The 23,272-nt window shown below is 46.9% G+C and overlaps 1 protein-coding gene and 1 non-coding gene across 3 annotated transcripts in view; one reads left to right on the forward strand and one right to left on the reverse strand.

Annotated features, from left to right (window-relative positions):
- KPNA2 (karyopherin subunit alpha 2) overlaps positions 1-19,602 on the reverse strand; it is a 39,416-nt gene extending 19,814 nt beyond the window's left edge. The window contains exons 1-3 of one of the 2 annotated variants that reach the window (XM_030208435.1): positions 19,456-19,602; positions 8,186-8,284; positions 7,966-8,106 (exon numbers count right to left, since the gene is read on the reverse strand). In XM_030208435.1, the coding sequence (XP_030064295.1) occupies positions 7,966-8,106; positions 8,186-8,248 (204 nt within the window). In that variant the 5' untranslated portion in view covers positions 8,249-8,284; positions 19,456-19,602. Of the gene's footprint in view, positions 1-7,965; positions 8,107-8,185; positions 8,285-19,422 lie in introns of both variants that reach the window. The other variant, XM_030208434.1, reaches the window with a different exon arrangement.
- Positions 19,603-19,816: 214 nt separating this feature from the next.
- On the forward strand, positions 19,817-19,889 carry TRNAR-CCG. The gene has a single exon. It is a non-coding gene; the product is annotated as a tRNA-Arg (tRNA).
- The last annotated feature ends 3,383 nt before the right edge of the window (positions 19,890-23,272 follow it).

The raw sequence follows: 23,272 nt of genomic DNA on the forward strand, positions 1-23,272 counted from the left end.
TCATTTATTCACCCACTTTTTAATAAAATTCCCAATAGAGGGGTTTTTTTTTAAACCTTAATTTACCAGGAAGAGGTTTCATTCATATACACTATGAAAATAGAATGGAGGAGAAGGTTACAGGTTAGAGTAGCTGGCTGAGAACTAGGGAGACCAGGGTTCAAATCCCACTGCAGCTCCTTGTGATCTTGGGCAAGTCAGTTAAGGACAAAATTAGATCTTACCTACTAATTTACTTTCCTTGAGTCTCTCCAGACCAATATGCACTCCTACCAGCAGAGGGAGAACTACTGAGTAGTAACATCTATATAAGGGGCTGTGCAACCCTGACTTGCTCAGTATTTCGAAAAGCCAAGCACCATAGAAGAATCACAAAACCCAGAAACAGAAAACAAAGTTTTCAAGAGTGGAGGAGTGGCCTAGTGGTTAGAGCACTGGTCTTGCAATCCAGAGGTGGTCGGTTCAAATCCCACTGCTGCTCCTTGTGATCTTGGGCAAGTCACTTAACCCTCCATTGCCTCAGGTACAAACTTAAGATTGTGAGCCCTCCTGGGACAGAGAAATATCCAGAGTACCTGAGCTACTACTGAAAAAGGTGTGAGCAAAATATAAATAAATAAAATTAAAAAAAACAAAACACTCCCTTCCTTCAGGAGGAGAGCACCAGACATCCAACCAAACCAGACTGCGATATCACAACAGCCGCTTGCAGCCCCAGAAGCATCGGACACCCCACCACCATGACACACTCCTCCTAGGCGAGGTTCGGGGAATGGTCTAGAGAGGCTCAAGGAAAGCAAATTAGCACATAAGACTTAATTTCTCCTTCGTTATCTAGACCATTCCCAACGAACGAAAATTACCAAAGCAGTACTCATCAAGGGTGAGAAATTCCCTGGACCAACACAGAAGCCTCAAAAGAAGCACTGCCGGGAATGAACATCCAACTAGTAATGCCTGACAAAGGAATGAAGAGAAGACCAAGTTACCGCCTGACAAACGTCCTGCAGAGGAGTAAGAGAATGCTCCACCCAAGAGGAGGTCTGAGCCCACCTAGAATGCACCCCCAACAAAGCAGGTGCATCCTTAACCTGGTAAGCAGGGATGCCACAACCTCCTTAATCCAGTAAGCGATGGAGGCCTTCGACGATGCCTATCCTTTCCACGGCCCACCAAAACAAAGAGAGGATCCAACTTATGAAACTCCACCATCCGGCGAGCATAACACTTCGGCACCCTACAGACATCAAGCCTGTACAAGGAAGGAGACTCCTCCCAAGAAAAGGATGGCAAAGAAATAGAACATGAAAAGGAGAAATTACCTTGGACAACTCCGAAATACGCTGCACCAATATGATGGCCATAAAAAACATTATACCTTGAGAGAAAGATCCTTGAGCCTGCAACTCCGAAATACGCTGCACCAATATGATGGCCATAAAAAACACTGTACCTTGTTGAAGAGGCTCAAAAGGGGCCTTAACCAAGGTCTAAAGCACCAAATTCAAATCCCAAGGAGGAACGACCAGCCAAACCAGTGGTCTCAACAGTTTGACCCCCCCCCCCCTTGGTAAAACCAGGAAACACCCGGATAGAGAGCCAATGACTTCCCCTGAATTGGGCCCCAAAAACAAGCCAGAGCCGCCAGTTGCACCCGAAGACAATGAAAACCCTTTCTCCAATCCACACTAAAGGAATTCCAAAAGGTGTCAAACCGAAGCCCGCAGGAGAAGCACCACTCTTCTCTTCACACCAAGCCTCAAAAATATACCAAATTTGCATGTAGGCCAAAGAGGTGGAATGCTTCCAAGAGCTCACGAGGGTATGAACCACCCCGGAGGAATACCCTTTCTTCAACCACCTCGTCCGCTCAACAGCCAAGATGTAAACGGAAACTGAGCCACACGGGCAAGAGAACAGGGCCCTGCTGCAGCAGACCACCCTCAAAGGGAAAATGAATTGGATCGCACATCTGTAACCAAACCAGATTGGCATACCACGGCTGGCGCAGCCAGTCGGGCGCCACAAGAATACTGTACCACCGTGACTCTCAATGCACTGCAGAGCAGCCACGGAAGGAACACAAATAGCAGACCCCGAGACCACCAGGGCTGGGCCAACTTTGACAACAGTTCCTTTCGACGACTGAAGAACCTTGGCATTCTCAGCTGTGGCCATGAGATCCAAGATCAGAGAACCGCACCTGTCGACAATGAGTTGAAACGTGAAGGGAGCCACTCCCACAGATCCAGATGGCGACCGAGATAATCCGCCGGCAGATTGGTGGAGCCCGCCACATGCAACGTCGAAAGCAACGGTAGATTCTGCTCCCCCCAGGCCATAATCAGGGCTGCTTCTTGTGCTGGAGGGCTCTTGGTACCTCCCTGGCGATTGTCATAAGCTACCGTGGTCACATTGTCTGAAAGCACATGAACATCCCAGAGATGAATCGACCGTTGAAAGGTCAACAGGGCGAGACATATCGCCCCCGAGTCTCCAGACATTTGATCAACCACCAGGACTCCTCTTCCAGACCAGTGGCCCTGGGCCACTTGCCCCGGACAATGGGCTCCCAACCCAGAGAGACTAGCGTCCGTAGTCACCAGCACCCAGTCTGGAGGGTCAAGAGGCATGCCCCGAATCAGATGCTGCTGATCCAGCTACCACTGAAGAGGGAGGCACAGTGCCCTGCAAAGCCGCACTCTGCAAGAGCGTGCATCCGACTGTGAGGCCCAACGCGTCAAGAGGGCAGACCAAAGAGGCCTCATGAGCCCTCGCCCACGGAAACACTTCGATTGCCACCACCGTAGAACCGAGAACCTGGAAAATTGCCCATGCGAATGGAACCTTGATCGCGAGAAGCCGATGAATCTGCAACTAAATCTTAAAGTACATAAGTATTGCCATACTGAGACAGACCAGTCCATCAAGCCCAGCATCCTGTTTCTAACAATGGCCAATTCGTGCTTCCGGGAGGTGCACCATGCCAACCTGCATGTCGAAATGAACCCGCAGATATTCCAACAACTGAGAACTCTTTGCCACATTGACAATTCAACCCAGATGTTGAAGAAGCTGGACCACCCAAAGCTGTAGCTGTCCGGCTCTCCTTGATGGATTTCACTCTTATGAGCCAATCGACCAAGTAGGGCTGCTCCAGAATGCCCTCCCTGCCTGAGGTGAGCCGCCACCACCATCACCTTGGAAAATGTCCATGGTGCAGTAACCAAGCCGATGGACACTGCCTAAAACTGTCAGTGCTCCCCCAAGACTTCAAACTGCAGAAAACGCCGATGATCCCGAAGAATTGGAATATGAAGGTACGCTTCTAAAAGATCTAGGGAGGTCAGAAACTCTCCCAGCTGCACCACTACTATCACTGAACATAGGGTCTGCATGCAAAAAAGGAGAAACGCGCAAGGCCCAATTCACCCCCTTGAGATCCAGGATAGGACGCCAGGAATCCTCCTTTTTGGGCACCACAAAACAAATGGAATACCTCCTAGAACCTGTTTCTGGAGGGACCAGAATCACTGCCCGTAAGGCCAAAGCCTCTCCAGGGTCTGCTGGACAGCTGCCATCTTGACGGGAGACAAGGAAAGCAAAACCAGTGCATAGCCGTCCTAGATAATATCCAGGACCCAATGATCTGATGTCACACAGGCCCACCTCTGGTAAAACAGATGCAACCTACTGTCAATAGGCACCACCAGAGGCTAGGCCCCCACATCTTCATTGTGAAACTCTGGAACCTCCAGCACTCCCAGAGGCCCCATCACGACCTCCCCGCCTGCTGCCCCAAAAGGAAGAAAAGGACTGAAAAGGCTGACCTGGCCAATACCTTCAAAGCTCTAAGGGATCCCTGACCCGCCAAACAGGGAGCAGAGCAGGACCGGTTCTCCAGGAGCCAAAGAACCTTGGATTCTCCCAAGCTCTTCACCAGCTTCTCCAGCTCATCCCCAAAGAGTAACTTGCCCTGGAATGGAAACTTATTCAAACGAACCTTGGAGGCCACGACCAATTCTGGTACCACAGAAATTGCCTTTCCGCAACTACACAGCAGGTTCTTTGCAGACGCGTGGACCAAGTCAGAGAGCATACAAGAGAAAGGCCGTGCCCAACAGCAAGTTAGTGACATCTGAAGACACCTGCAAGGAGGATGCTGACAGTGCGTCCGGGAGGCGCTCAAGCCCACCAAAAGCAGGCCTGCGCCACGTAATCCCCACAAATGGCTGCCTGTAATGCCAAGGCCGAAACCTCAAAGGATCGCTTCAGGAGAGCCTCCATTTGATGATCCTGAGGGTCCTTAAGGGATGCCCCATCCTCTATGGGAATAGCTGTCTTCTTGGTGACCGCCATCACCATAGCATTCACCTTAAGGACCCAGAAAGACTCCAGGTCAGACATAGGGAGCTGATAAAGTTAAGCCATCGCCCAAAGGCGAACTTGCCATCTGCCACTCACCTTTCACCAACTCCTGTAAATCCTTTTGATGCGGAAAGGTCTGGAGCGGTCAGGCACCTCCTTTAACAGTGGGTCATCCTTCCGAGACACCCGAGTGTCTTCTAACAATTTGAGAGCCCGTAGGACCTCCGCCAACAAAGTTGGCAACTCATGTCGTCTAAAGGGATCCTCCCCCATAGGCACCTGAGCAGGCTCCCCCAGGTTCTCCCTGATAAGCATCTTCAGAGAGTGGGAGCTCTGACCTGAGGGAAAGCACCTCCTCCAGGTCCTCCCCGGCCACAATGCGGGCCCTTCTTGGCCCCAAGAGCCGCCCCCCCCCCCCAGGCGCCCCTTCCTGGACCCTGGTCTCCAGGGGATCTCCCACAGCCTCTACAGGGAGCCCCCTGTTCAGGGAATAAAGCCTGCTGAATAGAACAAATTCTGGTGAAAAATAAAAGGGGACCTCAGAGGTATCTCCCAAGTCCAGCCCTGCAGCACTCAAACTCAAAATGGCGGATGTTCCTGCCAAAACGGCACCGGGAGCGCAGTTTCACCGAGAGAAGACGGCTTACTCTGCCGAGGGGCCTTTCCCAACACTCCCCACCACTGGGACACCCGATTCCGGGTCAGCGCCTGTCACCGTCTCCTTGAACATGTGGCAAAGACCGCTGTGCAGAGACCACCCGCTGAGCGGAACAGGCCACACCTACGCCCATTCTCTGCCTGGGAGGCCATGCCACACTGTACCGGAGTGGTGTCCAGCCACAAATTTCCCACCACAAGAGACACTCCCCCACCTGATAGTATGCTGCAATCGGCCCCGACTGCTGTCCTTTTTTTTTTTTATAAAATACCAGTGGTGCTCTGTTCCAACTACAGGCCTGCCGAAAGGAACTTCTCCCAGGTAAATGAGGGAGAAGGCCGAGGCACACCACTCACCAAAGGAGAGCAGGAGGAGGAGGAACCTGAAGTCTACACTCCCAAAAGCGCAGGGGCCCTAAAGACTTTTTTTTTCTCCGCTGCCTGTTGTGTATATTCTGTTTCTTGCCCTTTTTTTTTTTTTTTTTTTTTTTTTTAATTATTTTAAACCAAAATGGCACACCCAACCAAAGAACAGCAGGGCTGGACAGACTCACCCACCTCTGTTGGGAGAGTAAGAAAAACCAAGCAGCTCAGGATTACACAGCCCCTTATACAGGTGTCACTACTCAATAGCTCTGTCTCCCTCTGCTGATAGGGATACATATTACACACTTGTCGGGAATGGTCTGGAGCAGACAATAACGAAGCCTCAGTTTTGGTAAAACGTAGGGGCCTGATGCAGAAAGCTACGGTGATGTGACTGTTTCTGGGCACACAATGCTGTAAGGGAGTTGGCACACAAGTTAACTCAAGTAGTGAGGAGGGGAAGGGAATCCGATATACTGCTATTTTGTGGTTACAACCAAAGCAGGTTATATATTATATACAGACATATGTACACTGGGGCCAGGGGTGGACTGACAAGGATCTGGGCCCCCATGTAATAAGGGTCATGGGCCCCTAACCACCTAGCCAAAGTGATTAAACTAACTAGAGGCTAGGGGAGAGTGGGCCCCCTACTGGTGTGGACCTCGCGCACTGCCCTATTATCCCATTGGTCAGTCTGCCCCAACCTGGGTTAATGGAGGGTTTAAGCAACTTGCCCAGAGTCAGAAGGACCTGCAGTGGGACTTTAACCCAGTCCCCAGGTTCTCAGGCCACTCCTCCAGGCCAGTACACACGTCCCATATCTGGATACCATCCATTTGCGTGTGCAACTTAATTGGCTAACAAGCTGATAACGAGAAATAATTAGCTGTTAACCAACTGATAATTGTCATGCACCAACCGGCACCCAAACCCCATAGCATGCAGCTCAAAAGGGGGCGTGGCCACGGACGTTCTTAAAAGTCGAGCTTGTTGACATTCTGTAACATGCACAATTTGGACCCCAGCAGGCATACGTTGGGGAGGGGGGGGGGGGGGGTGTCCATAGCTAGGGTACGGAAATCAGTGGTAAGCAAGATACTAAAAAAGGGCACACACCCTTTATAGAAAAGGTGCTTAGTGTTGAGCTTTTCCAGAATGGGACTCGATATACCGCCTGTCTGTGGTTTTTGCAACTACATTCAAAGTGGTTTACATAGTATATACAAGTACTTATTTTGTACCAGGGGCAATGGAGGGTTAAGTGACTTGCCCAGAGTCACAAGAAGCTGTGGTGGGAATCGAACTCAGTTCCCCAGGATCAAAGTCTGCTGCACTAACCACTAGGCTACACCGCCACCCATTCCACCAATAAGAGCCAACCTCATCAGTGATGTCACAATGGCTTAAAGTCCATTGCACTAACCACTAGGCTACTCCTCCACTAGCAACATTCCACGTAGAATCTCAAATAGGGAAAGGGAAATGGGACTTGATATGCCACCTTTTTGCTCAGTTTACATAAAATATACAGGTACTTATTTTGTACCTGGGGCAATGGAGGGTTAAAGTGATTTGCCCAGAGTCACAAGGAGCTATAGTGGACTAACCACTAGGCTACTCCTCTACTTAACCCTCCATTGCCCCAGGTACAAAATAAGTACCTGTATATATTACGTAAACCGCTTTGACTGTAACCACAGAAAGGCAGTATATCAAGTCCCATCCCCCACCCCCAATCCCTAATTGGTTGAAAGGATTTAAATGCCAATTTTGTCATTTTACTACTGACCAGAACAAGTGCCTACAGCTTTAGAAGTCAGATCAGGAGACAGGTCTTTGCACGTGTGTAAACAAACAAAAAAAAAAAAACTTGTGAGCACAAGTCAGAGCATGAACCAGAATATCTGGATTTTGCTCACAACGTCTATAGTAGCTCAATGTTGTTTGCCTCACAAAAACGTCTTATACACACAACTTTTTAGGAGAATATTTATGTGCAGCACATTCTGGCTCATGCCCAGATGCATGCTGACACTCTTTCTTTGGAGCTGCGTAAATGTGGCACCCCCCCCCCCCCCCCTCCCATCAGCACACAAGCTCTGTGCACTTCCCACATCACCCCAGTTTACTTTCTTGCTATTTTCACAGTAGAAATGACAAGCGATTGTCCTATGACTTTCTGAATCAGTGCTGTTGATGGTAAGCTGATGGTAGACTGCCCCTATTTGACTGACTGTACATTTGTCCTTTAGATTGTAAGCTCCTTTGAGCAGGGACTGTCCTTCTATGTTGAATTGTACAGCGCCGCGTAACCCTAGTAGCGCTTTAGAAATGTCAAGTAGTAGTACTAGAACTAAGGCCCGAGTTGCACCCAAGTCACTTTTTCCTTCTTTGTAGGGAGGAGCAACATTTGTCTTAATTGCAAGACCTCTTTTGTGCATTCTGATAACTTCTCTCTTCCTAAACGAAAATGCTCTCAAGCCACACATGCTCCCTGCTGATATGGGTGATTTTGAAGTTTCCACTCCCCCCCCCCCTGTGTGTTTTGTTTTAAAGATCCAATCCACTTACCTGCCCATTTTGGTTCTTTTCTTGAAGAGGAGAAGTGGCTTCGTCCGGGAAGCTGCTAACATTCCTCTTTTTAAACATCTGATCGTCTTTCTTGGCTTTTCTCAGCTCCACGTTCACCTCGATCCTCCTCCGCCTCATCTCCTGGAATAGAAAGAGACAGATCTCTCAGCTGGGGCTCGGCCTCGATCCCTCCCCCACCCCCAGGGATCCCGGTACTCACGCTCGAATCCTTGCCCTTGTTCTTGAAGCGGTTCAGGCGAGCTGCGTTCTCGTTAATGGACATCCTGGAAGCTGGAGCTCGAGTTTAAGCGATCAACACCTGGGGTGGGGGGCAAAATGAGTTTATTAGGCCGGATTTCAAAAAGTAAAAAAGGCAAGAGATCAGCAGCCACAGGAACGCGCCACAACCCTGCCCTGCACGCCGTCCTTTTAAAACTAAGCGCAGAGCGAACGGAGCGCGCGGACAAAGGCGGAGCCGGCGGCCCTGCCCTACCTAAGCGCAGCAGAGAAATGTGCCAGACGGCTCCCTGTCGCGATTTAAATTCCCCGCCGGCCTGCTCAGCGATTGGCCCGTTCGAGCGAAAGCAAGGCTCTGATTGGTCCGTTTGAAAGAAGCCCGGGGGGCGTGAGGCTTCGCGAGAAGCCAGCTGTAAGGGGTGGGGGAAGCTGGCCAGAAGGATCGGGACAGGCCGGGGGCCGGGGGGGGGGGGGGGGGACCTCAGTCAGCTCGGGCCGAGTGGAGTGGGAGGGGCCTGCAGATCAGCTAAGCTTTTCATTCATTGATGACCCTAAAGAACCCAGCACACACACACGGCACAAAGGCGTGCATGCCATACGGGGGAGGGGGAGGGGGACAGGACTGCACCACCTTATTCCCTTGATCGGGAATGAGAGGGCAAGCTAGGTGTTGGGCTGAGTTGAGGGACAACTTGTGTCAGAAGACACAAGGGCAAACGATTGCAGTTTCTTCCTTTTTAAAGAAATAATGTTGTCCCTGGACTCAGCTCTAATCTTAAATGCAACCTCAATACTACACCGCACCTATGGATTTAGACTTCTGATTTCTTTATCAAAAGCAAGGCTACATCTCTGTGCACAGTAGAGAAATCTTAAAAATTCAGATTAGCCTATTTGGCCTGACTTGAGTGCTCTGGCAATCCTTTAAATGCCCTTAGAAAAAATGTTAAACATAGCCTGAAGGCCTTCTCTAGAACTTACGTCACTTGCCAGCTCTAAAGTGATGTCCATCCCGTCCAGGATTTAAAAAGAGAATGAAAAGACGGATTAAGAGCGGAAATCAGTTGTGCTATAACTATTCCTACACTGTTTTTTGTCTGACAAGCAGAGTAGCTGAACATTGCCATTTATCTGAACATTTTTTTTTAAACCTGCCCTAACAACTCCCTTGAATCAGTCCACAATAGATACAGATGTTATCAGGCTATTTAGCATCTACATAGGCTGTTAACAAAGTAGGCCAATTATATGTAAATATTGGTCAGAGAAAGTATAGTTAGTTATTTGTTCATATGGAGCATTTCCAGGCTAACCATTAAAAACAAATAAAAAAATCTCTTGAAATTATTTTGGTCTGTACCCACTGTTGCATTTTACAATGCATACACACACAACCCCCCCCCCCCCCCCCCCACACACACACAAATTCTACTATCACATCAATGACAGCAACACAAACTTCCTCCACAGCCAGACACTATGCAAAATAGCACAGAACCCTACAAATAGATAATTGGAAGCTTATCTTACCAGCCAAAGAGCTCAAACCACACTAGCACTACCTATGAAAAATATCAGCAGTGTAAATATTTAGAGCACCAATGCACTTCCTGATGAGGAAAAGAAACAAAAACAAACTAGACTGCTACTGATTCCTACACAGATCATCACTTAGTAAGGCATAAGACTAAAACTAGAAAACACATATGCAAACAAAACAAACAAAAAAGGAAATGAAAAACCCCCAGACTCAGAGCCATGGAACACTGAAAAAAGAAATAAAATGCATTTTCTCTTGTCTTGAACCCAGTCTCCGAGTCCTCACCCAATATCCTACACCAGCCCTGAATTCTTAAGGACACTAATGTTCGGGCAATCTCTTTTTCTGGTTGGCTACCCAATTTTAGAGTCCCTGCTCTCCCACATGCCCCCAGTGTCTGCCCTCCTGCCTCCTTAACCCTGTCCCCTGACCCACCCCATCTACTTCTTTCTCCAATCTTCATTAATCTTGCCTTTCCTTCTCCTGCTCACCCCATCCGTTCCTATGCCCCTCCCTCTCAACCTTGCTTCTCCTATATCTGCCCCTTTTCTCTCACTCTGAGTCCAGCATCAGCCACTTCCTCTCCCAGTATTAACTAACTCATTTCTAGTCTCAGCCTCTTGCAGCCCCTCTCACCAGCTGCTAATCGGGCAGCAAGTGGCAATTTATTTGATTAGCATGGGGCATGCCTACTCTCCGCCTCCAACCCCCCCCCCCCCCGCAGTAAAAAAACAAAACAAAAAAAAACCCACATTTTTTAGTGCGTGGGTAATGTATGCCGATCCCAGAGCTACCATGGAACGCCCAAGCGCGTCCCATGGTAGTACCTTCTAGCGTGCATTAGTGTTTGCCACCGCTTAGTGCAAGGGCCCCTGTTTGTCTGGGCCATGGCATTTAGCACACAATCAGGCATATTTTTAAAGCACTTAGCCTTCCAAAGTTCCATAGAAACCTATGGAACTTTGGAAGGTTAAGTGCTTTGAAAATATGCCTCAATGACTATTAGCATTCATTAAGCTTTAGTAAAAGGGCCCCCAGTAATTATTTTTCATTGTATTGGGCACCACAGATCTGATTAAATGCAATTTTTTTTTAAATATTTTTGAACTTTTACAAAGAAAATACGTTGAACAAGATGTTCAAATGGCCAAGTTTGCCAATACAAATAGTAAATTGCAAAATGATAGTACAGTTATTGTGATCTCTCTTGCCTCCCCCCCCCCCCCCCCATTTAAATGCAATTTCTAATGACTCCTTGTTTGTTTTTGTTACATTTGTACCCCGCACTTTCCTACTCATGGCAGGCTCAATGCGGCTTACATGGGGCAATCGAGGGTTAAGTGACTTGCCCAGAGTCACAAGGAGCTGCCTGTGCCTGAAGTGGGAATCCAACTCAGTTCCCCAGGACCAAAGTCCACCACTCCAACCACTAGGCCACTCCTCCACTGTTGCTACTATTTGAGATTCTACATGGAATGTTGCTATTCCACTAGCAACATTCCATGTAGAAGTCGGCCCTTGCAGGTCACCAATGTGGCCGCGCAGGCTTCTACATGGAATGTTGCTAGTGGAATAGCAACATTCCATGTAGAATCTCCAATAGTATCTATTTTATTTTTGTTACATTTGTACCCGGCGCTTTCCCACTCATGGCAGGCTCAATGCTGCTTACATGGGGCAATCGAGGGTTAAGTGACTTGCCCAGAGTCACAAGGAGCTGCCTGTGCCTGAAGTGGGAAGCCAACTCAGTTCCCCAGGACCAAAGTCCACCACTCTAACCACTAGGCCACTCCTCCACTGTTGCTACTATTTGACATTCTACATGGAATGTTGCTATTCCACTAGCAACATTCCATGTAGAAGTCGGCCCTTGCAGATCACCAATGTGGCCGCGCAGGCTTCTGCTTCTGTGAGTCTGACGTCCTGCATGTACGTGCAGGACGTCAGACTCACAGAAACAGAAGCCTGCGCAGCCTTCTACATGGAATGTTGCTAGTGGAATAGCAACATTCCATGTAGTATCTCCAATAGTAGCAACATTCCATGTAGAATCTCCAATAGTATCTATTTTATTTTTGTTACATTTGTACCCTGCGCTTTCCCACTCATGGCAGGCTCAATGCGGCTTACATGGGGCAATGGAGGGTTAAGTGACTTGCCCAGAGTCACAAGGAGCTGCCTGTGCCTGTGTTATAATGTACATTACATTTTATAAACTCTCTAAAAGGAGCTCTCCTTGGCAAGGTGTTAAGTACAGTGGAACTCCGATATAGCGCACCCCGCAGTAACACAATCCACCTATAATGCGATGATGTACTGGCTTTTTTTTTTTTTTTATATGTACAGCCGTTGTGTTCATGTTCTATTGACTAAGCTATAACATGACCCCACATTTAACACATTTTATGGCTCCCAATGATAGATCATAGCGTTATATCAAGGTTCCACTGTACCTTAACAAACATTAGTAATAACGAGATTATATGCTATATACTCGTCATGGGCAAAAAGTTATCCTAACTATAGGTACTTTCTGGGTTCCATATTAGGAGTTATTGCCCAAGAAAATATCTTGCAGCCTTTGTGGACAGTACGTTGAAATCCTCAGCTCATAACAGGGGATGTGAGACTATTCAACCCTTCTGTGGTCAAATTCTGTGAACACGCATCCATAGCAATATGGTTATTTAAGAAAGAAATAGACTTATTTGGAATATAACAAGGCTGCAGCTTTGCCTTATGGGTGCAATACAAAATTTTAACCTGAGCAGTGAAGAAATAATAAACTCAAGCCATACAGACATCCCGGCAACAAAGTTGGGCATCGGAAGTAAAAGTTAAACAAAAACCAGAGAGAAAAAAACTAGCAAGAGGAACGGGCCAGTACCCTCATTTCCACACCACACAGCGCTGTCCGCATCTCCGTTCATTTATTATACCTCAATATGAGCAGTACAGAAATGGCAGCAGCCTGTAATACAACGCCCAAGTTATGGGAGAACCTCTCCTGGCTAACTCCTTACCCAAGAAAGGCAGACTCCCTCGACATTTGGGTTTTTTTCTCCTCTTTTATAGAGGTGTATGATCAACACTCGTGACACAAAGTTTCTACACATAACGTACTGACAAGTCCCTTGGCTTAGGGCTCAGTATATCATTATAGCTTACAGTTGGGTCTGGTGTAATGGCTGGGCTGCATTCTCTGTTTCACCATTGGTTGGTATTCCGTTGAACTCCCGTAGGTAGTCTGAACTTTGCCTGCAGAATAATCCCCATGGGCCGTGCCTTTCTCTGCTGGCGGTCAGTTGCTACTGCTAGAATCTCTAAGCCTCACCATTATGTTTGCCTTTCGTCAGGCATTTGCAAAGATTTGGACGTATGGGCTTTATTTTTACGGGAGTTCAACGGAATACCAACCAATCCAGCAGACTGAGGTGTCACGGATTTGGAACTATTTTCAGAGCGGAACGGGGTGTTGGTTTCAGTGTTTTTTTTGTCAAGGCTCGTGGTGTGCTAGCCCATGGCCACCCGAGTGGAGAGCAACCCCATTCTAGATACTGCAGAGCACTGCACCTTCTCCTCTATCTGTGCCTGTGGAGAATGAGAAGCAGAAGCAGTATCCCAGGAAGCAAAAGGTCGCCATATATGTCTGGCCTCTCGACTTCACCCACGAGGCTCAAATTCCTTCCAGTGGGGGTAAGAGTAGTCCCAATTCCAGCAGTCTAGGTCGTGCCCACTAAGGGAGGGGGTGAGCATTTCAGCCAGGAGCCTCAGCCCCGTCCTCCTCTTCTCCACCCTCCTCCCATGCAGAATCCTCATTGGGGGGGGGGGGGGCATGAAGGCCCAGCACCACCACCCAGGCCATGCCTAGCACCCTAATAAAAGGGCTTGCCTCTACCATGCTTCTTAGCCGCAATGTCAGCTAAAGAAATAAGCAAATCATGCAAGGCATCAGCCCGGGCAGTAACGTCATCGGCAGCTCTTCCCCCCCACCTGATGTGGCTAAGGAAGCAAGGCTCAACCTACAGCAACGCACAGCTGCTGCGTGGGTGAGGGACGTCTCCCCAGCTTTTTTAGTTTTCTTTTTGCCGGTGGGGCTGCATCTGAGGCAATGGCGGCCCTGGCCACCTCCTTAGATAAGCGGGCAGGAGGCGCAACAGGAATTAAAACTGGATTGGAGACAGCAGCGTTCACCCAGTCAGGGGAATCCAAAAGAGAAGTCTCAGCCAATAACAAAATCTCGACAGCATTCACCACTGGTGCTGTATCCGAACCTCCTTCCGCCATTATGGAAGCGCTGCTGAGCAAGAAACTTCCGAGAAGCAGGAAGAAGCCTGCTCCCTGAAGACGCCGCCTTAAAAAAAAAATCCAGATGCAGCTTCTTCTCACAAGTTAAGGAAGTCTCTGGTTGGGTGAAGCTTCCCTCGGCATTCCACATTTGAAATACTGCCCAATCTCACGACCCTTGGCCAGGGTGGCAGAGACATCTGGGACCTCTGCCACTCTGTCCAAGGCCAGCAACTTTTTGGCTTCTCAGTTCCCCATGGCCTGGGCAAACAAGGCTCCTCCTGAAGCCCGCCATGATCACTCAGGCCACAGTTAAGGTGAAGCTCACCTCCCTTACTACTACTACTACTACTATTTAGCATTTCTATAGCGCTACAAGGCATACGCAGCGCTGCACAAACATAGAAGAAAGACAGTCCCTGCTCAAAGAGCTTACAATCTAATAGACAAAAATAAATAAAGTAAGCAAATCAAATCAATTAATGTGAACAGGAAGGAAGAGAGGAGGGTAGGTGGAGGCGAGTGGTTACAAGTGGTTACGAGTCAAAAGCAATGTTAAAGAGGTGGGCTTTCAGTCTAGATTTAAAGGTGGCCAAGGATGGGGCAAGACGTAGGGGCTCAGGAAGTATATTCCAGGCGTAGGGTGCAGCGAGACAGAAGGCGCGAAGTCTGGAGTTGGCAGTAGTGGAGAAGGGAACAGATAAGAAGGATTTATCCATGGAGCGGAGTGCACGGGAAGGGGTGTAGGGAAGGACGAGTGTGGAGAGATACTGGGGAGCAGCAGAGTGAATACGTTTATAGGTTAGTAGAAGAAGTTTGAACAGGATGCGAAAACGGATAGGGAGCCAGTGAAGGGTCTTGAGGAGAGGGGTAGTATGAGTAAAGCGACCCTGGCGGAAGATGAGACGGGCAGCAGAGTTTTGAACCGACTGGAGAGGGGAGAGGTGACTAAGTGGGAGGCCAGCAAGAAGCAGATTGCAGTAGTCTAAACGAGAGGTGACAAGGGTGTGGATGAGGGTTTTGGTAGAGTGCTCGGAAAGAAAGGGGCGGATTTTACGGATGTTGTAAAGAAAGAAACGACAGGTCTTGGCGGTCTGTTGGATATGAGCAGAGAAGGAGAGAGAAGAGTCAAAGATGACCCCAAGGTTTCGAGCTGAGGAGACAGGGAGAATGAGAGAGCCATCAACAGAAATAGAAAACGGGGGGAGCGGGGAGGTGGGTTTGGGGGGGAAAATGAGAAGCTCGGTTTTGGTCATATTAACATCAGGCTGGACCCACAGTATGCTTCAGCAGTATTAAAAAACAAACTTTAGACTATCTTCTATATTAACCCATGGTACAACTTTTCCTATCTGGAGAAAAATATATATATAAAGCTGAACTAGAAAAAAAACACAGATAAGTGCAGGCAAAAAGATATAGGAGATGGAATTATTTCCTTATGAAAAAAAAGTTGAATAGGTTAGGGCTCTTCAGCTGGCAAAAGAAACCACCGAGAGGAAACACCGAAGTCTATAAAACCACGAGTGGTCTAGCCAATAGTACTAAGATTACGAGTGACTATGAAGCTGATAAAGATTTTATTTTATTTACTTAATCCATTTGCATCCTGCGCTTTCCCACTAAAAGCAGGTTCAATGCAGCTTACATAGTATTAGGTTATACAGAATTTTGTTAGATAGGTAGGAAAATTAAATGTAGCATAGGAATAGCTTGGATGGGTCGGTAAATATAGGCGATATGGGGTAGTGATTGGATGGAGAAATGGAAGAATGGATGGGTTGGTAGGGATAGGTGATGTGGGAGATGTAGTCTGGGTCAATGTCGTTGCTTCTTCGGTGTTCGTTAGGTAGATCGGTTCATAAGTTTAATCAGGGTCTTTAGGGTAGGCTTGCTTGAATAAATGGGGTTTTAAAGCTTTCCTGAAAGGTAGATGGTCATAGATTGATCGGATATGTCTAGGGAGGGCGTTCCAGAGTTGGCTGCCTAGGAAGGAGAAATTGGATCCATAATAAGTTTTGTACTTGAGACCTTTACAGTTGGGATAGTGCAGGTTGAGGTAGTTTCCCGAGAATACAGACATGTTTCTTGCTGGGAGGTCAACTAGATTTGTCATATAGGCCGGAGAATCTCCGTGTATTATCTTGTGGATTAGGGGGAAAGGGAAATGGGACTTGATATACCGCCTTTCTGAGGTTTTTGCAACTACATTCAAAGCGGTTTATATATATTCAGGTACTTATTTTGTACCAGGGGCAATGGAGGGTTAGGTGACTTGCCCAGAGTCACAAGGAGCTGCAGTGGGAATCGAACTCAGTTCCCCAGGATCAAAGTCCGCTGCACTAACCACTAGGCTAATGTGTGGACTTTAAAGTTGATACGTTCTTTGATGGGGCGCCAGTGTAGTTTTGCACAACAGAGAAAATACAGTTCTCTTAACACACAATCAAGCTGTGGAATTTGTTGCTGTAAAGTGGTCAAGGAATGTGGACAAGCAAGATTTAAGAGGAGTTTGAATAAAATCCTGGAGGACAAGTCAAGAAATTATTATTAACCACATACATTGGGGGGGGGGGGGGGGGGGGGGCAGTGGCGTACCAAGGGGGGGCGGTGGGGGCGGTTCGCCCCGGGTGTCAGTGGGTGGGGGGGTGATCCGCTTCGCTCCCGCTGCTCCCACCCTACCTTTAAAAAAATTGTCTTGAAGTGTCGTTGCAGGCAGCGCCTCGCGCCTGCCCTGCAGAAGTAAATCTCTTCGCTTCAAAGTTCGTCGTCGTCGGGCCTCACTATGTCCCGCCCTCGCGGAAATAGGAAGTTTCCTCAGAGGAGGGCGGGACATAGTGAGGCCCGACGACGACGAACTTCGAAGCGAAGAGATTTACTTCTGCAGGGCAGACATGAGGCGCTGCCTGCAACGACGCTTCAAAAAAATTTTTTAAAGGTAGGGTGGGAGCAGGAGAGTCGGGTGGGGGGGTCCTCAGTTGGGAGAGGGGTATTGTGGGGGTTCTCACATGGGGAGGGGGTTTTCATATGGGAGAAGGGGATTGAGTGGGGAGGGGGTTCTCAGATGGGAGAGGGGTGTTGTGGGGGTTCTCACATGGGGAGGGGGTTTTCATATGGGAGAACGGGACTGGGGTGGGGGGGTCTCAGATGCGAGAGGGGTGTTGTGGGCGTTCTCACATGGGATGGGGAGGGGGTTTTTATATGGGAGAAGGGGACTGGGGTGGGGGAGGGGGTTCTCAGATGGGAGAGGGGTGTTCTGGGGGTTCTTAGATGGGGAGGGGGTTTTCAGATGGGAGAAGGGGACTGGAGTGGGGAGGGGGTTTCCAGATGGGAGAAGGGGACTGGGGTGGGGAGGAGGTTCTCAGATGGGAGAGGAGAGGGGTGTTCTGGGAGTTCCCAGATGGAAGAAGGGGTGGGGAGGGGGTTCTCAGATGGGAGGAGGGAAGGGGTTCTCAGATGGGAGGAGGGGGCTCTCAAATGGGAGAAGGGGGCTGGAACTGGGGTCTGAGAAGGGGTCATGATGGAAAATGGGGCATGCCTGGGTCAGGTGGGAGAATGGATCGGGCTGAAAAGGGGGGCAAGGCATGTGGATGAAGGGGGCTGAAACTGGGGGCTGAAGGAGGGTAGGTGGGATAAGGGGGCTAGTACTGGGGCTGAAAAGCGGCAGGGGCTGAAATTGTGGGGACTGGGGGCTGAAAAGGAGACAGGGAGAAGTGGCTGGGGCTGAAGCTCAGGACTGGTGACAGAAAAGGGCTGGGGTTGAAACTGGAGGCTAAAAAGGGGACAGGGAGAAGTGGCTGGGGGCTAAAGCTCAGGACTGGTGGGAGAAAAGGACTGGGGCTGAAACTGGGGACTGGTGGGATAGTGGGGCTGGAACTGGGGGCTGAAAAAAAGGGGCAGAGAGGGGACAGATCCTGGATGGAAGGGGGAGTGAGAGGGACGGCACACCCTAGATGGATGGGAGAGGGAGGGCAAATGGTGGATTGAGCGGACAGAGAGAAAGGGCAGACAGTGGATGGAAGGGGCAGAGATAGAGGGCAAATGTAGATGGGAGAGAGGCCAGACAATGGATGGAGGGGACAGCAGAGAGGGCAGACACTGGATGGCAGAGAGAGATGCTGGATGGAAGGAAGACAGTGAAAAGAAGATGAGGAAAGCAGAAACCAGAGACAACAAACTGTAAATAAAATATATATTTTTATTTTTTTTTGCTTTAGGATAAAGTAGTATTGTAGCTGTGTTAATGTTTATAATAGAACATTAAACAAGGTAATCTTTTTATTGGACTAATTTTAATACATTTTGGCTAACTTTTGGAGAACAAAACCCCCTTCATCAGGTCCGGATAGGATATTGTAACAACACTATACTGTATTGACCTGAGGGAGGATGTTTTGGCCTCTGAAAGCTAAATGTATTAGTCCAATAAAATGGTATTATTTTATTTTCTATATTTGTTAATTTGTAAAGTGGTGATTGGTACTTGTTAGTTTTTTCAAATTTACATATGCTGTCTTTATGTTTTGCACAGTACTAGGGGACATTTTCTGTTTCTGTGGTGTTGCATTGTATGCAGAGTCTGGCATCTTGGGGGTTCAGTTTAATTTTTGTCTAAATAGAAAGTTTATTATTGCTTATTCTATAGTGGATTAGGGTGTATCTGTGTTTGTGAAAAAGACATGGCTTTCGGTTGGCATTGACTGTGCAAGATGGACGATCTGTGTTATTCTGCCTGGTTTTGTTTTACAATAGGTGAATTGATGTTCTAGTGCTCACTGTAGTGTTTAAGATGCTTTCCTTTTCCTTGTGTGACTTGTAGAAATTACTGCTTATGGTGTGCTAGAATTGCTCTATAGGTCCCGAGTGTTTTGTATTCTCTGCATGCCTAGTACTAGATTTTGGAGGGGGGGTGTCAACTACTCTAAGTACGCCACTGGGGGGGGGGGGGGGGGGGGCTGCCACTTATCCCTGGGAATGATCAATTGTATTCTATCTGCTCTTTGGGATTCTGCCTGGTACCTCCTAACAACCCGGACCAACCATATGAGCCAACTTTTTTAAAATGACTGAGGGTGCTAAACCCAATGGAAATTACCCCATCCCTGGGCACAGTAAAGGAGTTTGCTCAAGTACCCACAGAGCTGGCTCCTATGTACCAGACACTGTTAAGGGCTCAGTGGACGGTAACGAGACTGCTCTACAAGTTTGCTGGAAACAGAGACCGATTTAATTGACGGACTGTTAACGGCTGACCAGAAGCCTATGTTTAAAACAAAAAAAAAAAGTTGTCTGCCAAGTTTCCCTCCCCAGCTCCTCCACGTTACGTTACAGCTCGCTAGAAAACGTGGTAGATTGGAAAAAAAAACCCTCCTTTCAGAAAATAAAGTCTGTACCTTTGAATAGTCTTCTCTCAGATGACAACCTACGTCCTTAATACCGAGGAGGCTCTGCAGGCTCTTCAATCACGTTAAAATCCGCCCGTTTGCAGGGAATTTGCTGGCTGGATTTCGGCGGGGTCCTCCAAACCGGATATCTAAGTAGAAGGAGCCAAAAATAACTCACAGACTGGAAGCGTTTTCAAGACAGCTCATCTGCAGCTGCGTTTCAAGCCTCATTCTGGATTGTTAGCTCCTCCTCGTTCTAGCTCAGCTAACCAATTAAAACCCACTGACTTCTTCGAACATGAAAATGTGATGTCATTTCCGTTTTTACGTAAAGCGAAGAGGCGGAGTGAGCGAAACCACGTAATGCATAAGGAGCGTCTGTACACAAAGGAAGAAGTACGATGACCCAGTGGCCTAATGGATAAGGCATCAGCCTCCGGAGCTGGGGATTGTGGGTTCGAGTCCCATCTGGGTCGGAAGCCAAGTTTTATACCACCAGATAATCACTTCACGTTCTTAATTATTCTGTCAGTTGCCTCGCATTATATTTTCCAAAAATCACGCAGTAACTGGGCCATCAGACTTTCTGCTTTCCAACATATTTTTGGTCCCAAAAGAAAATGTATGTAAAGTTTTCACCTACATGTACTTGCGTTAATAGCCATGAGCTATTTTTTATTGGAATTTTTTTTTTTACCAAACGCGTGAAGCACACAAAAACTTTTCATTAAACTATTTTTAAAAAATCATATTTTTATGGCCGGTGTAGTTGCCTTTCTATAAATAATTAAACAATCTTCCTGTGAAACTGTCATTGAAATGCATTTCTGTTTTACTTTTTTTTATATATATAAAAATAAAAAATGTATCATCTTATTTTCTTTTCTATATTTTGTTTTATTTTTATATTACCTTTAAAAGTGGACAAACAGGGCTACTACATCACTTTTCTGAACCTCCCCACAAAATTCCTAAGGTTCTGGTTTGTGTGCATAATTCAATTTCCTGCAAATTCTGATACACAGCACACGGATATGTCCTCTAGGCAGCATGGAGGGGGAAAACAAAAGTTTCAACCTATCCCCCTGACATCAACAAGGGCATACCAGTGCCCTGTAGAAAAAATGCAATCTTTGAGATTCAAGTGGAAAAATGTGTGTACATTAATGACATAAAAATCTGGAGTTTAGCATAGGTAGTAAAAATCCTGAAAAGCAACAGGGATTGTTGTCGCAATCACACAGTTTTTATGACTGTTCTCTTTAGTAATCCCTTGAATTGAAAGACATTTGAATGGAGCAGATGCGCCCCCTCTCTCCCCCCCCCCCCCCCCCCCAAGAGCCAGGCTTCTGCGTTCTAAGGATGCTTTTTGTCCTTTAATATAGTCTTTAAAAAAAACACACATCTCAGAAGAAAACAATTAATATCGAAGAAACTTGCCAAAATCTGGTGAAAAGGTAAACTGTGAAAGGACTATAACCAAACCTCAGAAAGGAATATTTGTAGGGAACAACTCCATCCAGTAAACTTACCGCAAGCAAATAAATACATAAAATCCATTCTTTCAAACATACATAACACCAGAGAAACCTAAGAGAAATAAATACTGTTCTGTTTCGCTCAGTTTCCAAACCAAGGGAGCAACTTTTACAAAATGTTTTGCTTACTACAAGTGGCGCAATAAAATGATTAATAGTCTTAGCAGTAACAGGACAGTAAAGATTTATAGGTAGCTCCCAGACTTGGGGAACAGACAGACAACTACGTTGCTGGTTTCTAGAAGAAACAAGGAGGGTTGTGACCGAGTGGAAACAAAGCAGATCACAGAGTGAAGGCGGAAACCTGGCATTTTCAACAAAATTTGCAAGACTAGCTTTTTCCACATGAGCACAGCATAGGGCTATGCACATTTCCACCCTGTTTCTTTCTTTTTTTTTTTTTTTAGAGAGATTTTATTGAAATTTTTGTTAGAAAAAAAGGGATACATATTGGAACAGGGAAAAATAGATATTCAAAGATGTTATTATCTTATTTGTACATATGCAAAGTGATAACCTGATAACCTTTAACACATTATAATAAATTTCTCAAAACGTAAACTTTTATAATCTTTTAAGATTTAAGTAAATATCTAGAAAATAGAAAATGTATAATATGTATAGGGAGAATAATAAATGATAAGGAAATTGGGAACAAGGAAGGGCAGGAGAAAGGGGAAATAAAGGAGAAGAGAGAACAAAAGTAGCTGAAGACCTAAAATGAAGATATGGGTACAATGACCTTTATGCAATAATGTGATAGTACAACAAGAGTTTAAATGGCTTGTTAGAATATATGATTTGTTAGAATACATGACACTATACAATAAAAATTAAGGTATTTGAGAGTAATTACTTGCTTTTGCATATAGATAAGTAGACAAAAAAAATGGTTAGGGTGGTGGACTTTGGTCCTGGGGAACTGAGGAACTGAGTTCGATTCCCTTTCAGGCACAGACAGCTCCTTGTGACTCTGGGCAAGTCACTTAACCCTCCATTGCCCCATGTAAGCGGCATTGAGCCTGCCATGAGTGGGAAAGCGCAGGGTACAAATGTAACAAAAATAAAATAGATACTATTGGAGATTCTACATGGAATGTTGCTACTATTGGAGATTCTATATGGAATGTTTCTATTCCACTAGCAACATCCCATGTAGAAGGCTGCGCAGGCTTCTGTTTCTGTGAGTCTGACGTGGACATCAGACTCACAGAAGCAGAAGCCTGCGCGGCCACATTAGTGATCTGCAAGGGCCGACTTCTACATGGAATGTTGCTAGTGGAATAGCAACATTCCATGTAGAATCTCAAATAGTAGCAACAGTGGAGGAGTGGCCTAGTGGTTAGGGTGGTGGACTTTGGTTCTGAGTTCGATTCCCACTTCAGGCACAGACAGCTCCTTGTGACTCTGGGCAAGTCACTTAACCCTCGATTGCCCCATGTAAGCCGCATTGAGCCTGCCATGAGTGGGAAAGCGCAGGGTACAAATGTAACAAAAATAAAATAGATACTATTGGAGATTCTACATGGAATGTTGCTACTATTGGAGATTCTACATGGAATGTTGCTAGTGCTAGCAACATTCCATGTAGAAGGCTGCGCAGGCTTCTGTTTCTGTGAGTCTGACGTCCTGCACAGAAGCAGAAGCCTGCGCGGCCACATGGCTAGGGCAGTGGACTTTGGTTCGGAGGAACTGAGTTCAATTCCCACTTCAGGCACAGGCAGCTCCTTGTGACTCTGGGCAAGTCACTTAACCCTCCATTGCCCCATGTAAGCCGCATTGAGCCTGCCATGAGTGGGAAAGCGCAGGGTACAAATGTAACAAAAAAAATATATATATATATATAAAAGAGTTGGATTGACCATTTGTCAAAAAGTGTTCAATTGGTAGCCATATTTTTTTAACTTGATGTATTGATTTTAATTTAATGGCAAGGGAAATTTCAAATTTATAAATCTGTAGTTCATTTGGGGAACTAGGAGGACATGTTCGCAGGTGGCACAGACGCAGATTCTGCCTCCTTGAGCCCTGGCACGTTTTTTTCATCCAACTAACCTTTCTTTTGCACAGTGCACCAGGCTTGACTGTGAGGATCATCAAGCACAATGAAAGCTTTTGGTACTAACTGAGGACGTCTTATTCATCCCAGCACTGGCCATTCAGGAAACAGAAATGCTCAGTAACAAACTCCTTGAAAAAAATATATATCTAGCCAAATGAATCACAGCAGAATCTAGCAATAGTAGATTTGCCAAAAGCAGTTGAGACCGAAAGGTATCTTGAGCCTACTGCTGCAGAGATGGTGCTTGACAAAGTTGGCT

Source organism: Microcaecilia unicolor, chromosome 6, assembly GCF_901765095.1.
Source record: "Microcaecilia unicolor chromosome 6, aMicUni1.1, whole genome shotgun sequence".
NCBI classification, from domain to species: domain Eukaryota; kingdom Metazoa; phylum Chordata; class Amphibia; order Gymnophiona; family Siphonopidae; genus Microcaecilia; species Microcaecilia unicolor.